The sequence below is a fragment of the Medicago truncatula genome, chromosome 7, assembly GCF_003473485.1.
Source record: "Medicago truncatula cultivar Jemalong A17 chromosome 7, MtrunA17r5.0-ANR, whole genome shotgun sequence".
NCBI lineage: Eukaryota > Viridiplantae > Streptophyta > Magnoliopsida > Fabales > Fabaceae > Medicago > Medicago truncatula.
In genome coordinates this window covers 34,268,765-34,284,732 of record NC_053048.1, presented here as the reverse complement: position 1 = coordinate 34,284,732, position 15,968 = coordinate 34,268,765, and the positions used below count along the sequence as shown (strand labels likewise).

The following is a 15,968-nucleotide window of genomic DNA, read 5'->3' as shown; positions in this document are numbered from 1 at the left end:
ATCACCGCCACTGTAATGGACTTATTCTCTGCCAAATTAAACAAACGCCTAAACCTCCTACACAGCGGCTACCCTCCTAACCACGGGTCCGTCCAAAAAAAATATATCTCTCCCACTACCAACCTTCCTCCCAATACTCTTATCAAACCACCCTCCACACCTTCCCCATCACGGATTTTCATTTATACACTTATGCTTGAAATAACTTTAATTTTAATCTAATATTTTCCTTTAAAAAAATTAAAAGGTCAATGATCTAGATGATTTACTTTTATTTTTTGAAAAAATTAACTTTTGAATATTGATTTGAGCAAACAAAATGAACATAGCGAGCCGAACCAAGTTGTTTGTGAACTTGAAGCGATTTGAGTTCGAGCCAAAATAAGGTTTGTATCAAACTCAAATCAAGTTTCAAGCTGAACTATTTTTTAACGAATCGAGTTGAACTGAGGCGAGTTAGACTTGACTTATTTTCAACCCTAATATTGTGCTTCTTGTGCTATTTCCATTTTACCCTTTTTTTTCTCTCATTTTCATATTCCTATCCTATTGGATCTAAACTTAACCATGTTGAGCCTTTCGGCCTTGAAGATGGTCTTTCCAGTTATTGTAATTTTAAGAATTGTAGGGATGATATCGATGCTACTGCTACTCTAGATATAAGCATCCCTCATGTCTCCATGGCTACTCAACAATTTCTTATGATTGTTGATCCACCTCCTCCTTATTTTCACTGTGTTAGCAAATCTACTCAATTGTCTGGTTTATTCCACTTACTCTGCTTATTTCCTAACCCTTATTCATAGTTTGTCTAAGCCTCATGGTTATTCTTAATAACATGATATGATGGAAGAACTTTTTGCTTTGCACAAAACAAGCACTTGGGAATCAACGCATCTTCCTCATGGGAAACGTATTACTATCATCGCAAGGTATATTACATTATCAAACCAAAATTAGTTTGATGGGTCACTTAAGTCCTATGAACACTATCAACAAGCTTATTGAAATTGCACTTAGCTAAGAAGTTTGGGATATACTTTCTTCACCAAAATTATACTTTTTTCACTATTTCTTGGAGATTGAAGTTGCTTACTCTCCTGATATCATCTCCCAATTTAAGTACATTGTCAATATTCTTTAACAAACCTGTCTTTTTTATACTAGAATGGTAGATAGTCCTATTGAGTTGAATGTGAAATATGTTCATTTGACGATGTTCACCTACCAGATCCCACTTTAGATCACACTTTGGTTGAAATCTCGGTATATCTCACAATTACTAGACCTGGAATGGCTTATAGTGTTTATGTTTTCATTTAATTTTTCTTTTCTCCTACGATATATTAAATATTTGTTCTTCGCATCCTTCACTATCATTAAGGCAATTCAAAACGAACATATAAATTTTAAAAAATAAAAACAAAAAATATTTTTAAATGTAATTAAAAACTAATTAATTTTTAAATTCAGAAAGTCAATGTGTTACACCTCAATTCACTTTATTTCCACGAGATGTCACCTCATGGTAAAAGTTTAGCATAGTAACCTAAAAGAACAAGTTTAAATCTTATATGAGACTGGGTGGCATTTAAAATGGGAAAGGGGAGTTGTTTCCCACCATGGGAAAGTTAAATTTGACCACTAGATTAAGTAATGAACACATTCTTATCATAGACTCTCAACACCATATCTAAAATTCATCTTCTTCCTTGCTTCCTTCCACATCTCATTGGACCTTCTCTCTCCTCCTCTATCAACCGATCTAACCAAACATTGGAAACAGAAACTCACCATTCTACCATGGCAATAAAAATATAATGAATAAATATTAAAATCTTTATAGAAAGAAAAGAAAAGTATTAGAAGGAATGATGAAATAAGTGAAAATGAATTGCAGGTGGTAAAATAAATAAAGAAAATTCCAGCTGCTCGCGAGGATTTTTGTTTCAATTTTCGTCACTCTCTCTCCTTTCTTCAAACTATTTCAATTTGACCATAAAACAATTCTCCATTTCTCTTTGATTTTCCAGTTTCATATTTCATAAGTGAAAGATCCATAACCATTAATTTCTATGATGTTGGATCTTAATAATCTTAAAAACTTGATTCTTGTAATATACATTAGATTATGCTTTGTAATCTTATGTCATTTCACACTTCACATTGAAAACTCATTTTCAGAATTATACATCAAAAAAAACCAAAATTCATAATAAAGATACAAATGGAAAACGGCCACTGCATCTGAAAATGGGTTAAATAATTTTCATGATGCAGATAAAATGGAAGGCAAAAAATAAATGTATAATTCATTGTAAAACCATCAACCATTAAGTTGGTGATAGAGGAGGAGAGAGAAGGTTTGAGGTGGTGGAAAGAAGCAAGGAAGAAGATGGATTTTAGATATGGTGTTGAGTGTCTATGATAAGAATGTGTTCATTACTTAATCTAATGGTCAAATTTAACTTTCCCATGGTGGGAAACAACTCCCCTTTCCCATTTTAAATGCCACCGTGAGACTGATGTAAAACTATCCTTGCTTCCATCACTATCAATAATAATTTTTTTATTTCTCAACAAAAACAAACAAAAAAAAATCTAGAAACTATACCGACCTAAATACACGTTATAAAGACAAATTAAAACTAGATACATTAGGGGTGTGTCTACTTCAATATAATGTTTTTATATTATAAAAATAATTGAATTGAAACTACTCATTGGACTTAGATCGAGAAGATTAGGTTGATGGCCTTGGAGCCAAAGTTAGTTGCAACGTCTCTTAAAATGCACCTTAATAGTAATATTTCGGAGAAAGAAAAGGAGCATGTTTTCACTTTATCATACTAACTTACTCCATCGTTTCTCAATTATTATCACTATACTACCAACTAAAACCAAAATTATCATTGTTTTGCAATAATTGAAAATATATATTAACGTTGGTTGGGTGTTAAGGACACTTGAACTTTTGAGGATGGACCATTAATTTATTGGCAATCTTCTCAAACCAATAAGTGCCTTTTACTTCAAAAATAATATTATTCTTTTTAAAAAAAAAAAAAAATAGTTTTTCTAATCTATTTTTATCATTTAACAATTTATCCTTGTATTTTGCTAAATTTCCAACAAAAAAATGGATGAGTAGTGAGCGATATATACGATCATATGAGAATGTAGTAGTGGCAACTGGCAAACATGTGTAATGTTGCTTTTGTGGTAACATGGAATTGTCAATTTTCATTTGTATTAGTATATAACCAAGATTCTCCTCTCTAGCAATGACTGGTGCAACTGCAAGCTAAGCCCAAGCACAGATAAATACCATATAAAGCGTAAATTGAAAATAGAGAAATAAAAGACACTAACATAAGCATAAGAGACAAGTAGCAAAAAGATTAGGGTCCTTTTCATTCATGTTTTTGTTATATATTTTCTACTTTATTTGTTATTCTAAAATATAAAAATACCACTTCACTTCTTTAAAAACATTAAACTCCATTTTTGTAACTATTGGAGAGCGTTCGAAGCGGCAATGGGTTAAACGTCTAGGACCCACAAAGAGAGCAACAAGAAAGACGAAGAACGAAACGCAGTGAGAGGCCGGAGGGCAGGGAAAAGAGTCGAGTCGACACTCTTACGCAAAACCCTAAGACAATGGGTTTATGGGTCTCCTCTCTTATATATCCAACGTTTGCTCAATTTATAGTCGATGTGAGACATTATCACTCACACTTGATTTCCAACGATCTCTCCTTCAAGTGTGACTCACCCACATCACTAGGATGATCCACACTAGGGTCCCCCGCTCCCACTCCCCCAGCAAGCCTAATCAGGCTCTGATACCAGTTTATTGGGGAGTCTGGGGAGCGCTTGGAGCGACAATGGGTTAAATATCTAGGACCCACAATGAGAGAGACATCACCTCTCAAAACCTTAAGACAACGAGTTTATGGATTTCTCTCTTATATATCCAACGTTTGCTCCATTTCTAATCGATGTGGAATATATCACTCACACTTAATTTCCAACGGTAGTAACCGCATCTCGAAATTAACGATATTTTTCAAAAAAATATTATTGATATCAATGATATGGAGTGGTGAAGGTAAGAGATCCTTATTGAAAATATCAACATAAAACTAGTTTACACTAATGATGCACGCTTAAACTTAAACTTACTATCCATAGTCTAACATTGATGCAGCCAGAGTCGGATCTATGTTCATGCCAATTGGGTCAGTTGCCTCGCTTATTTATTTTGTAGGAAGTTATTGAATAATTTTATTTTTCATCTAAAAAGTTTATTAAATGACTTTATTTGTAAAGAATGAAACATGCAATGCAAGAATGAAATATAAATTGTTGAAAGATTCCTTGTTCCCATACACATGCAAAGTTTTTTCTTCTTCTAGGAAACATATATATATATATATATAGGAATTTGTTAGAACACACCCACTAGTATTTATGTGGGAGTGTTTTAGCAAGTTATAATTAAAAAGTTAATAAATACACCTTAAGGTGTATGTTGCTATAACACACCTTCTAAAAAAACAAGTGGGTGTGTTCTAGCAAATCCTATAGGCATTTCCTATAGACATTTGCTAGAATACATCCACTTATTTTTTAGAATGAGTATTTTAGCAAATAAATAACTAAAAAGTGGTTAAATACACCTTAAGGTGTAGCTTTGCTAAAACACTATAACATAAAAACTAGTGGGTGTGTTCTAGCAAACCCCATATATATATGAGGAGGGATATATTGACTCAAAAAGTAATTCAATGGAGTTACTCCAAATCACTACCATTCATTTCATTTTAATCTAACAGTCTGGTTAATTATATTCTTGTGCACCGAACAAGATTTCACACCTGATTGAACCATTAGATTTTGTTGTACAAAACTATCAAAGACATTTCTTTCACATTCATACCTTCTGGCAAAATTCAACAAAGAGATCGAAGCAATTAAATAGATTAACAATTCTTGTAAAAAAAAAATAGATTAACAATTAAAATCCCAATTCAAATTGATGCAAATTTTATTCAAGGGATATTTTTTTTACGTGATGTAAAAATAATAACATAAAAACAAGAAGAAAAAAAAGAAGTTTGAATAATACCTAATAAATTGGGACTTCCAATAAATTGAGCGAATAAAAGAAATAGCGTAAAAAAAAAAGTTTGAATAATACTTGCAGAATTGAATATAGTACTGATGATGACAGAGAGATAATAGATAACAGTCATATGGTTATGTAAACAGATGGAATGAAAAAGGCGCGTTTGTATAATAATAGTCGTGCCTTTGAGAATTGAAAGAGTATTGAATATACTCCCTCCGTCCCTGAATAAGTGACCTATTTGTAAAAAATATTTGTCCCACAATACTTGACCTTCTCAGATTTCTAGGCAAAATTTGACAGATTTACCCTTTATAAATACTTTTTGTGGTCCCATGTTAAAGTTTGTAGTGAAACAAAGAAAATAATCATTACTTAAAAGTGAAAAAGTTTCAAAATAATGACAAGGGCAACCCAGTAAAAGTATCACTCTCTTTCTTTCATCTTTACACTTTTCTTAATCTGTGTAAAATGGTCAAATAAGTCACTTATTTAGGGACGGAGGGAGTAACTTTTATTATTTTTAATTAGTTGACTATATTACACTTTAATTGAGATGAATTAAGTGAGATCCATTTATTTATTGGCTATTTATTGCCCCGAGGCACTAGTTAGCATTTTTTTTTTTTTTACCAAAATAGTAGTAGTTTTTTAGTGCGTAATAATTATGAAACTATTTGTCATTTATGCATTTGTATATTTTTTTTTTTGGTACAACATTTGTATATTTTTTATACGAACATTTTATGGAATAAGATCTTGTCCCTGTCTATACCAAAAAAAAGATCTTGTCACTATTAATCAATTTTTTTACCTGCCTTTAAATGTAATATGTAGGGGTGGGAATAGGTCAGGTCAGGTCAGACTTTGATAGGCCTGAGTATGGTCTACGAAATAAATCACAAGCCTGAGCCTGCCTATGGCCTATCATATGCCGTTTTTCTAGGCCTGGCCTGACCTATTTAAAAGTCTGGACTGGCCTGAAAGCCTACTTACAGGCCTACTTCACATTAAGGCCATCAAATAGTTCATTTGGCCTACTAAATAGGTTAAACATGTCTTAAAGCCTACTTAAAAATCTATTTCACTACAAGTAAATTTCAACTAGATTAAAGCTTACATAAAAGCCTATAACAACAAAGCCTATTAAGGGACTAATAGATAGAGAAAAAGATATTTATATTTTTAATATATGCAATTATTTTAATATAAAAAAAATATTTTTTAATAAATAAGTATTAATAGGCCGGCCTATTAGGCTTAACAGTCTTTTTTTGAAGCCTAAGCTTGACCTATTTAACTAAACAGGCTTTCTAAAAAGCTGAAGCCTAGGTCTATCTACTAAACAGTCCAGGTCAGGCCAAAACAGGCCAGGCCGTAGGCCCCTGTAGGCCGGCCTGGCCTATTCCCATCCCTAGCAATATGTATTAAACATCTATCATCTTAAAAGCCAATATCACCGGACTACACTAAGCTAAATTCAAATTCTAACGCTAAGAGTGTATGTTAAATTAGAGAGATTTTCAAATGACGTTTTGTTTTATCTTAGACTCTTGGAGTCATCCATTATCAAGTCTCTCAAACGATGATGTTTTCCATATGTTTTGTCATGAATTATATTTTTATAGTATCAAATCAAATCTCGTTAATAATATGATTTAAAAAGAATTTATAAGTAATGAAATCTCTCAATTGACAAACTGATTTTATGAGGTTGAGTTAAACACGAACTTCTTTTTTGACAAAATCTTAATCTCAAACTTATTTACCATTAAACTCTTGATAAAAATAAAGTAAACACTTTGAATTATTATTTTATCAAACTAATTTATCATTAAACTCTTGACAAGACAATAAAATAAATAGAAAAAAGTAAAAGAAAGGAAGGTTGAATTGAATCCCATCCCATCACAAGCCATGTGCAAATGGGACACACATTAGCAGCAAGTGTGGAAAACAAAGAAAGATCCTTGAATGATCTATGATGATGTATATGAGAAAGGAAGTAAGCAAAAAAAAGTGGGCCATGACATAAAAAATAGCCATGTGAGTATCCATAAATCTATCTCAATCTCAATTTTCATGATTTTTAATTGTTTCTGACACTCCCACCTCAACAAGCATAAAACAAAACCAAAATAATCAAACATGATTCTTTGATTAGAAAGAACTTAGAAGAAACACATTTCATAACATAAACCAACCAAGCTAAGCAAAACATAACAGAACAACCATGTGCAACAGATCTAAATAAAAAACAAACAAACAAACACATTGCATTGTATTACACCACTTGTACTTGTTCTTCTACTTCTTAGATCTTCTTCTTTTTCTTCTTGTTGCTGTTACACTGGCAGTGTAATCAACCATGATGAATGGAAGGAATGGAAGAGACTCTCTTTATGGATCCATCAACCATAACAGAAGAAGCCATACCTTCAATCATCATTCCAACAACCACCATGATGATAACACTCTTGATCTCTTCTCTAACAACCGTCGTTCTCTTTCTTTACCTTCTTCAGATGACTCTTCTGATGGTATATACTTCATTTCTCATTCTTAATTTCTCCAAAAACATGTTTTTTATATGTTTTTGTTTGTCAAATGAAAAAAAAAAGTAGCTTTATTTTAATTATATGGTTATTATAGATTATGGATAGTTTCTATTCAGTTAAGAAATTTACTTGATTGTGAAAGTTTTGTTTTTTAGGTGATGTGATTGAATTTAAGCTTTTACTAGTTTGGCTTTAGTCTATGGTTTTTGCAGTTTTTGTTTTGTTTCTATTTTCTTATGATATGAAGTGATTTTGCTATTTGTGGATTTAGTTTCTGTTAAATTGGGGAGACTCTCAGTTGGAGGGGCAAAACAGGCTAGAAATGGGATTGAGGATATGTTGTCATCTGTAGAAGGAGGAAAGCATGATTATGATTGGTATGTATGCTTTATCTATACTTAATTCATCATGATCTGTTATTAGTAGATTGAATTTGGCTAAAATAAGGAAGAGGGAAAGAAATAGATGTTTGTTTTTATGTGCATTATTAGCAGTTTCCCTTAGAAAAGGTTATGCCATTTTAGATCATTCCTAGATCTGGAATTAATTTCATATAAATATTTATGATGGAACAAATAACCAATTGAACAGTTCAATTATGTTTTTGAGTTACAGTATTTTAGTTGTTGGGTTACTATTTGAAATGAGGAAATGCAACTCTAAATAGTTCGAGTTACTATTGGTAGATTAGTATTGGTAGATTAGTTTGTAATTATAATCACTGATTTTATGTTGCTAGGCTCCTTACTCCCCCCGGGACCCCGGTTTTTCCATCATCAGAAAATGAACCACAATCAACCTTGGCGCCTCCAAGAAGAAGTTTGAGTAGATCAACTTCTACTGCTAAGGCCTCAAGGGTATGTGCGGTCCTCTCATAGTTTATAAATATATATATCCTTTCTCTAAAAAAATATCCATATATGTTACTGGTATCCATGCTTACATATTGGTTCTGATGAGAGAAAGGCCATGAAAATGTATATATGTTTGTAATTCACCAGTTAGTACCTTTGAGCTTAGTGATTACTTGGAGGAACTAATTCATAATTTATTTATTGACATGTTGAAAATGATGTGGCAGGTGCTGTTAAGTTTAACTTCTTAATCATGTTTGTTTCAGCTTTCGGTGTCACAATCTGAGAGCAACAATCACTCCAATAGACCAGCAAGAAGCAGTTCAGTGACTCGCTCTTCCATCTCTACGTCACACTCTCAGTACAACAACAACAACTATTCTTCAAACAGATCCTCCTCAACAAATATTCTTAACACAAGCTCAGCCTCAGTTTCATCTTACATTAGGCCATCTTCCCCGGTAACCCGCTCAACATCTTCAACAAGGCCTTCCACTCCTACCTCTCGCACAACAGCATCAAGGTCCTCAACACCCTCTAGAATACGTTCAGTTTCCACCAGCTCCGCTGCTGAAAAACCTAGAACAACATCACAGAGCTCAAGGCCATCGACTCCTAGTTCTAGGCCTCAGGTTCCTGCAAACTTACATTCCCCATCCGCACCATCAACTCGGTCGTTGTCACGCCCTTCTACTCCCACTCGTAGGAGTTCAATACCATCTCTATCTCCTTCCTCTACAACAAGTTCTTCAATTTCAGCTGGACGTGTTTCATTGAACGGACGTAGTTCAGCGCCGTCATCGCGACCAAGCTCACCAAGTCCACGAGTTCGGCCCCCACCACAGCCTGTTGTTCCACCCGATTTTCCCCTTGATACACCACCAAACCTCAGAACAACATTGCCTGATAGGCCAATCTCTGCAGGTAGGTCCCGTCCTGGTGCTGGCACTTTGCGCGGAAATAGTTCTGAAACTCAAGCGTCAGTTAATATGCCAAGGCGACATTCGTCTCCTATTGTCAGTAGGGGGAGATCGACAGAACCTGTCAGTAAAAGTCGTGGCTTTGCCTCTGCCAATGGCCATCATGCCGATGTTCATGAGCCTAGGAAAGTTTCACATGCTCCTGAGGTAGTTTCAAGGAGATCGGTTAAGGCCTCAACCACTACAACCGACAACACTGGATTTGGGAGGAATATCTCAAAGAAGTCCTTGGATATGGCTATCAAGCACATGGTATGTATACTCTATTTTTCCAGTTCTGCAGGATTAACAGTAAAAATTTATTGATTAAACTCTCAAGTCTCAATATTCATCAGTTTCAAATTATATATATGGTCATGGTAGAGACTTTAGATTGAAGCTTTATAGCACCAAACTACTTAAATGAACATCATGCCCCAAATGATACAGCAATCCTTGTCATTAATGCATTGTTTCATTATTCACCTTGTGATACTTCATGAATTAGACTGATCTCATTATATTTTGACAATGATACTTAATATGTCTTCATTAAAGTTATACTCTGGCGATCCCTAATCTTTGGACTTGGGTTGTTTTAGGTAACCAGGATACAATTAAGCATCCTTTTCCCTTTGTACTCTTACAAAAATCAAAAACATGTTTTAAATGAATTTTATTTTCGTGAATAAATTAAGGATAAATTAGTCTATACTTATCTGAATTTATTGTTTCTTAATATCTCTGCCCAAACTTTGAAGGAACAAATATCAGGGTAACTTGTGATATCAGGCTTGTCATGTTTCTTGTTATGCTCTACAAAAAGTATTTATTTGGTTTCTGAAGCTTTCTTTGAGAAGATGCATGTCGAGCATGTTTGTTCTATCTCGCAAACCTAATTTACCGTGTACTTTTTTGCTTAACAGGATATAAGGAATGGCTCAGGAAATAATCGTACACTATCAAGTACTACACTTTTTCCACAAAGTATTCGAAATTCTACTCCCAAGATCCAATCTCACCGCGCTTCAAGTACTCCACCAACATCCATCGAAACAAATGGAAACATGCTAAGCAAAAACAATGGATCTCATTTTGATGTGGTAAATGGTATCAACAGGAATATGATGAGAGGAAGAGAGGTAGATGAAAGACAATACTCAGCAAAACTGAGTGAAATTGACATCTACGAGAGTTCTGGTATCAACAGGAATATGATGAGAGGAAGAGAGGTAGATGAAAGACAATACTCAGCAAAATTGAGTGAAATTGACATCTACGAGAGTTCTCGTTACGATGCACTGTTGCTTAAAGAAGATTTGAAGAATACAAACTGGCTGCATAGTGGTGACGACAAATGTGATCAAGGCTCCTTATTATTTGATAATGGATTTGAGAACCTGCCTGAGCCTTTTGGACTCTTATAGCCTCTAAAGAGATTCAACTTGATGCATTTGTAACATGTTATTTATGTTGTAATTCTTATCTCATTTTTTGTGTGAAAGGATGAGATATTTCAACTCATAAAGCTCCAAATGGCAAAGAAAGTAAAGACGCATTGTATGTTTTCTGCAATATGCAGAGAAATCAGTGGATTTCTTTGATCTTACTCATATACAAATAATGCTCGAAAAAAATTACATGAAACATGTCCAACTTTCTTGAGTGGATGAGAATTTTCAGGAAATAGTTTTTGTATGCATTTGTCAAAAGACAGATGTACTGCTGTAAGTACATAGAGATGGTATGTGATGCTTTGTGCAAACATTATGATTGAGTGTTTATTTTCCCCTTGGCAATGAACAGTATAGTTGAGTTTAGTTGCATTTTGTTGGAATTTGGAGTTCGGTCCGAAGGCATGTTATTACTTATAAATAATTGTTTCAGATTTAGAGTTCGAATTCAATTACTCTCGATTCATTCGACCTTCTGCTAATTAACCACTTGTGTTTAGCCACATGCTAAAACAATTGTGAGTAACACTTACATTTGAATGTACAAAACCATGTCCAGACAATATTTTACTAAATCATATTTGTCCAATGCTTTAGATGCTTCTAAAGGCAGTAGTCTAATCAAATTTATGCATTTCACTATCAAGTTTTTTGTTGGAGAAATCAAATTCTGATAAGTTAAAAGGAAGGGAGAGAAGGAGGGAGAAAATCAAAACAAGAATGAGCATGTTTCTAGCAAAAAAAAGGGAGTGTAAAATGTAATTTCATTTATAAATAAATATAGGCCAATAAAATATTAATTGCTTCATTTGTTTTTGAGTTCAATATCAACAAGGACAATTGTTTTATGCGTCCCTTGGATTGCTCAACCTCTTAAATAAGTTGATCAGGAGATATAAATAAAAATCGATCGGATCATATCATATCTTTCGATAGATTATATGCGATTGAAAGTTACGTTTCAATATATTGAGGGACTTTGTATCAATCGAAAGTTACACTTCCGATAGGATTGTATTTGTATTGATACAATTCCATATTTGGGAAGGGTCATTTTTTTAACAAAAAAGGGTGGGTGGAATAACAAAAATGGGAACATGCCAATACTATAGAGAGCATTGTTACCCTATGTTGTTGCCGCCAAAGCAAAAAATTTGATCGAAGATGTGTTTGTTGTTCAATACGTGTCAGTGTTCCACATCAACATAACATCAATACAAACAATTATATATTGCATATGCAATTAATTTCCTCATTTTCGTAAAAAATATGTTTAGCATGAAATATAGGCATAAAGGCAATTTGTAATAAATATGATCATATCATGAAGACTATTGTGCATTGACTTACGTATTTGTCTGGTAGTTCTTCTTTGTAAATTGAGCATTTAATTGAACAAGAATTTCACTGCCTCTTAACTGTAACTCAAAACAAAATCATCCATTCTAAGTTCTAACAAACATATAGTAGCATAAGGGTAAATCTTCCTTTGAAACAGATATATGGACCACAAAGATTGAAAACTAATGGTTTGCAGGCTTAGACTTCAGCTGTGGTCCTTTCTAGAGTGGGACAAGTCCTTTAATACACACATCATTTTCACTTGAACAAGGCAACGCTATTTAGTACTTTATGATATATCAAAATCGCAAATTATGAATATTTGTCCCTTCATTAGTGACAATCGTCCCTTGATCCTTCCAAATCCCCCATTTAATTCAAAATTGGTATCCAAGGCAAGGGACATAAAAGAGAAATTAACTAAATTGTTGATTTATTAAATATTAATTTTTAGTAATGGAAATGAATGGAGTAAATTAAATTTTGTAGTGACCAATTCATTAAGAAGATGGGAAACGGCAAGGAACCCATACATTTCCTTTCATCGAGATCTGCATTCACAAATGCAATATATAGCTATCATTCAATTTTCAAATATTTTTCCTTTCTTTTTAATCTGATAGCATGTCTAATTCATCCATGTCCACAACAAATATTAATCATAAATTATTTAATATTAATTACGGTTTAATATGTATCCCATAGATAGGTTGGCCTGTTCGATGAGGAAGAAGCCGTGTAGTTTAAGCTGAGTGTACTAAGCTTACTTCAACGTTGAATGCCTGTCTCCTAAATCTTAAACAACCATAATTTCACATGATATGTTTGTTATTTTTACATGTATTAAAAAAAATGTATCGAATGGAATTTGACTCCGATATCTTGAAGGTATCAAGTTTAAGTCTTCTGAATGAAAAAAAAAATGTGATCGTGAATAATTCTGATTCTCTAATAAAAATTAGTCATCGTTAAAGTTGGTGAATATATAGTCGAAGTCAACTCTAAAATTACAAAACAAATTAGTAATATTAATTGAAACTTATATATTTAAGGATAGTAATATGTGTGATGGTAAATGTATATACTATAGTGCTTTTAAATAAGCTTTTCTTTCTCTATGGTTGTGTGTTCCTGAAGTTATGCCGTTAAAGATTGTCCTTGCTTCCTCTTGGCCGTTGCCACCACCAATCACTAAGCCAACATTGCTTTAACAAAAATTAACTTTTTCTTTCTCACAATCACTTATATTCATTTACATTACTTCCACACTCCCTTCCATTTACAACTTCCTTACCCTTTCTCATTTTTTTCAAGGTATTACAAATTTTCTTACTACTACTACTTGATGATGCCACAATTCTTCTTTGTCACTATACAAATTTTCTTACTACTACTTGTGTTTCCTCAAACTAAATCTGATTTAAATTCAGAAAAGCAAGCACTACTTGATTTTATTACTGCATTACATCATGGAGGAAAACTCAATTGGAGTTCTAATACCTCATTATGCACTTCTTGGGTGGGAGTTGAATGCAATCCTAATGGCTCACATGTTCATTCTGTGAGGCTTCCGGGCGTTGGTTTGCGCGGTTCTCTCCCGGAAAACACCATCGGTAAGCTACATGGCCTTACGAGTCTCAGTCTTAGGTCTAACAGCTTGTTTGGGAACCTTCCAAGTGACATATTTTTCATTCCTTCTCTAAGATTTATATATCTTCAACATAACAACTTTTCAGGTCATATTCCTAACTATTTGCCACCTCATCTTTTGTTTCTTGATTTGTCATATAACTCTTTCACTGGAAAAATTCCAAGCATAATCCAAAACTTGACATATCTATTAGGACTGAACCTTCAAAATAACTCTCTTATAGGACCTATTCCTTATGTTGTTGACCTTCCTAATCTTAAGAATTTGGATTTGAGCTTCAACTATTTAAATGGTGCAATTCCTTTAGGACTTCATAAGTTTGATGCATCCTCATTTAAGGGGAATTTAGGGTTATGTGGTGCACCTTTGAAACAATGTTCTTTAGCTTCTTCCCCTACTACTATTTTATCTCCACTAATAGTCTCACAAAAAGTACCTAGTGATACCTCAAGCAAGAAATTGAGTACATGGGAGAAAATTGTTATTGCTTTGGGAGTCTTTGCAGTAGTGCTTCTTCTAGTTCTTGTAGCAATGTTCTGCTGTTTCAAGAAAAGAGTAGGTGAACAAAATGTAGCACTTAAAGAGAAGGGAGAGAAGCTTATGGAGGAATTTGGAAGTGGTGTGCAAGAAAATAGGAGAAACAGGCTAACATTTTTTGAAGGATGTGCTTATAATTTTGATCTTGATGATTTGTTAAGAGCCTCAGCTGAAGTGCTTGGTAAGGGAAGTTGTGGAACAACCTACAAAGCCATTCTGGAAGAGGGGACCATAGTGGTTGTAAAGAGGTTAAAGGAAGTGACAGTGGTGAAAAAAGAATTTGAACAGCAAATGGAGATTGTTCAAAGGCTTCATCACCATCCAAATGTGGTTCCACCTCGTGCTTACTATTATTCCAAGGATGAAAAACTAGTAGTTTATGACTACTTCACATCTGGCAGCTTTTCCAAGTTATTGCATGGTAATTTCTCTCATTTTCAACTTTTTCTTTGATTTCACAAAAGTTCAAGAATGACATGACAATGTCATACCAAGATACATCAATATAATGCATGATTAGACATGGTTATATGTATTGCCATTTTCTGGTTATTTTATTCTCATACTATATCATATGAAACATGATGACAGGAACAGGTGACACCGGACGGACTCAACTAGATTGGGAATCCAGATTGAAGATCATGGCTGGAGCTGCTAAGGGCATTGCCCATATCCACTCAGCCAATGGAAGGAAACATGTCCATGGCAATATAAAATCATCCAATGTACTTCTCACAATAGATCTTCAAGGTTGCATATCAGATTTTGGCTTAACACCTCTTACAAGTTTATGTGTCTCACCCAAAAGTCCACCAGGCTACCGAGCACCGGAGGTGAACGAAAGCAGAAAATACACTCAAAAGTCAGATGTATACAGCTTTGGTGTTCTTCTTCTTGAGATGCTTACAGGGAAAACACCAGTTCAGTACTCAGGGCATGATGATGTGGTTGATCTTCCAAAATGGGTGCAATCTGTTGTTAGAGAGGAATGGACTGCTGAGGTGTTTGATCTTGATCTAATGAGATATTCAAACATTGAAGAAGATCTGGTGCAGATGTTGCAGTTGGCAATGGCATGTGTAGCAGAGATGCCTGACACAAGACCTTCAATGGAGGAAGTTGTTAGGATGATTGAAGACATAAGAGCATCCATTTATTAAATCCAGTCAACAGAGGACAAGCTCAAATCCATTGCCATGTTTGAATAGTTCTTTAGCATCAAAAGAAAAACGCCAATATTTAAGCATCTTGCCATTTTCTTTTACCTTCACATGTAACTTTAACTTGACGTCTAAAATCATACTAGTAACAGAAAAAAAAATATATTATGATGATGTTAATAATGGAGAAAAGACTATTTTTATTGGGACGAAAAGTAGTGATTGAAAATTTTATAGGGACCAAAAGTGAAAAAAAAATATTAGAGGGACTAAAACGAAAGGTTAATATATTTATAGGGACCAAAAACATATTTAATCCT

The 15,968-nt window shown here is 33.8% G+C and overlaps 2 protein-coding genes across 3 annotated transcripts; both read left to right on the top strand.

The window, feature by feature from the left end:
- Positions 1-7,036: 7,036 nt before the first annotated feature.
- On the top strand, positions 7,037-11,339 carry LOC25498861 (mucin-5AC). 2 transcript variants are annotated; one of them, XM_013593819.3, is made up of 6 exons: positions 7,037-7,177; positions 7,489-7,671; positions 7,961-8,066; positions 8,429-8,546; positions 8,810-9,775; positions 10,429-11,328. In XM_013593819.3, exons 2-6 carry the CDS (start codon positions 7,500-7,502, stop codon positions 10,927-10,929), a joined length of 1,863 nt encoding a protein of 620 aa, XP_013449273.2. In that variant the 5' UTR covers positions 7,037-7,177; positions 7,489-7,499; the 3' UTR covers positions 10,930-11,328. The 2 variants fall into 2 exon arrangements, with proteins under 2 accessions (XP_013449273.2, XP_039683714.1); XM_039827780.1 differs by lacking the exon at positions 7,037-7,177 and having other exon boundaries at positions 7,217-7,671; positions 10,429-10,612; positions 10,703-11,339.
- Positions 11,340-13,378: 2,039 nt separating this feature from the next.
- LOC25498860 (probable inactive receptor kinase At5g58300) lies at positions 13,379-15,819 on the top strand. Its single transcript, XM_013593818.3, has 2 exons — positions 13,379-14,906; positions 15,077-15,819. Exons 1-2 carry the CDS (start codon positions 13,643-13,645, stop codon positions 15,646-15,648), a joined length of 1,836 nt encoding a protein of 611 aa, XP_013449272.1. The 5' UTR covers positions 13,379-13,642; the 3' UTR covers positions 15,649-15,819.
- Positions 15,820-15,968: the final 149 nt, after the last annotated feature.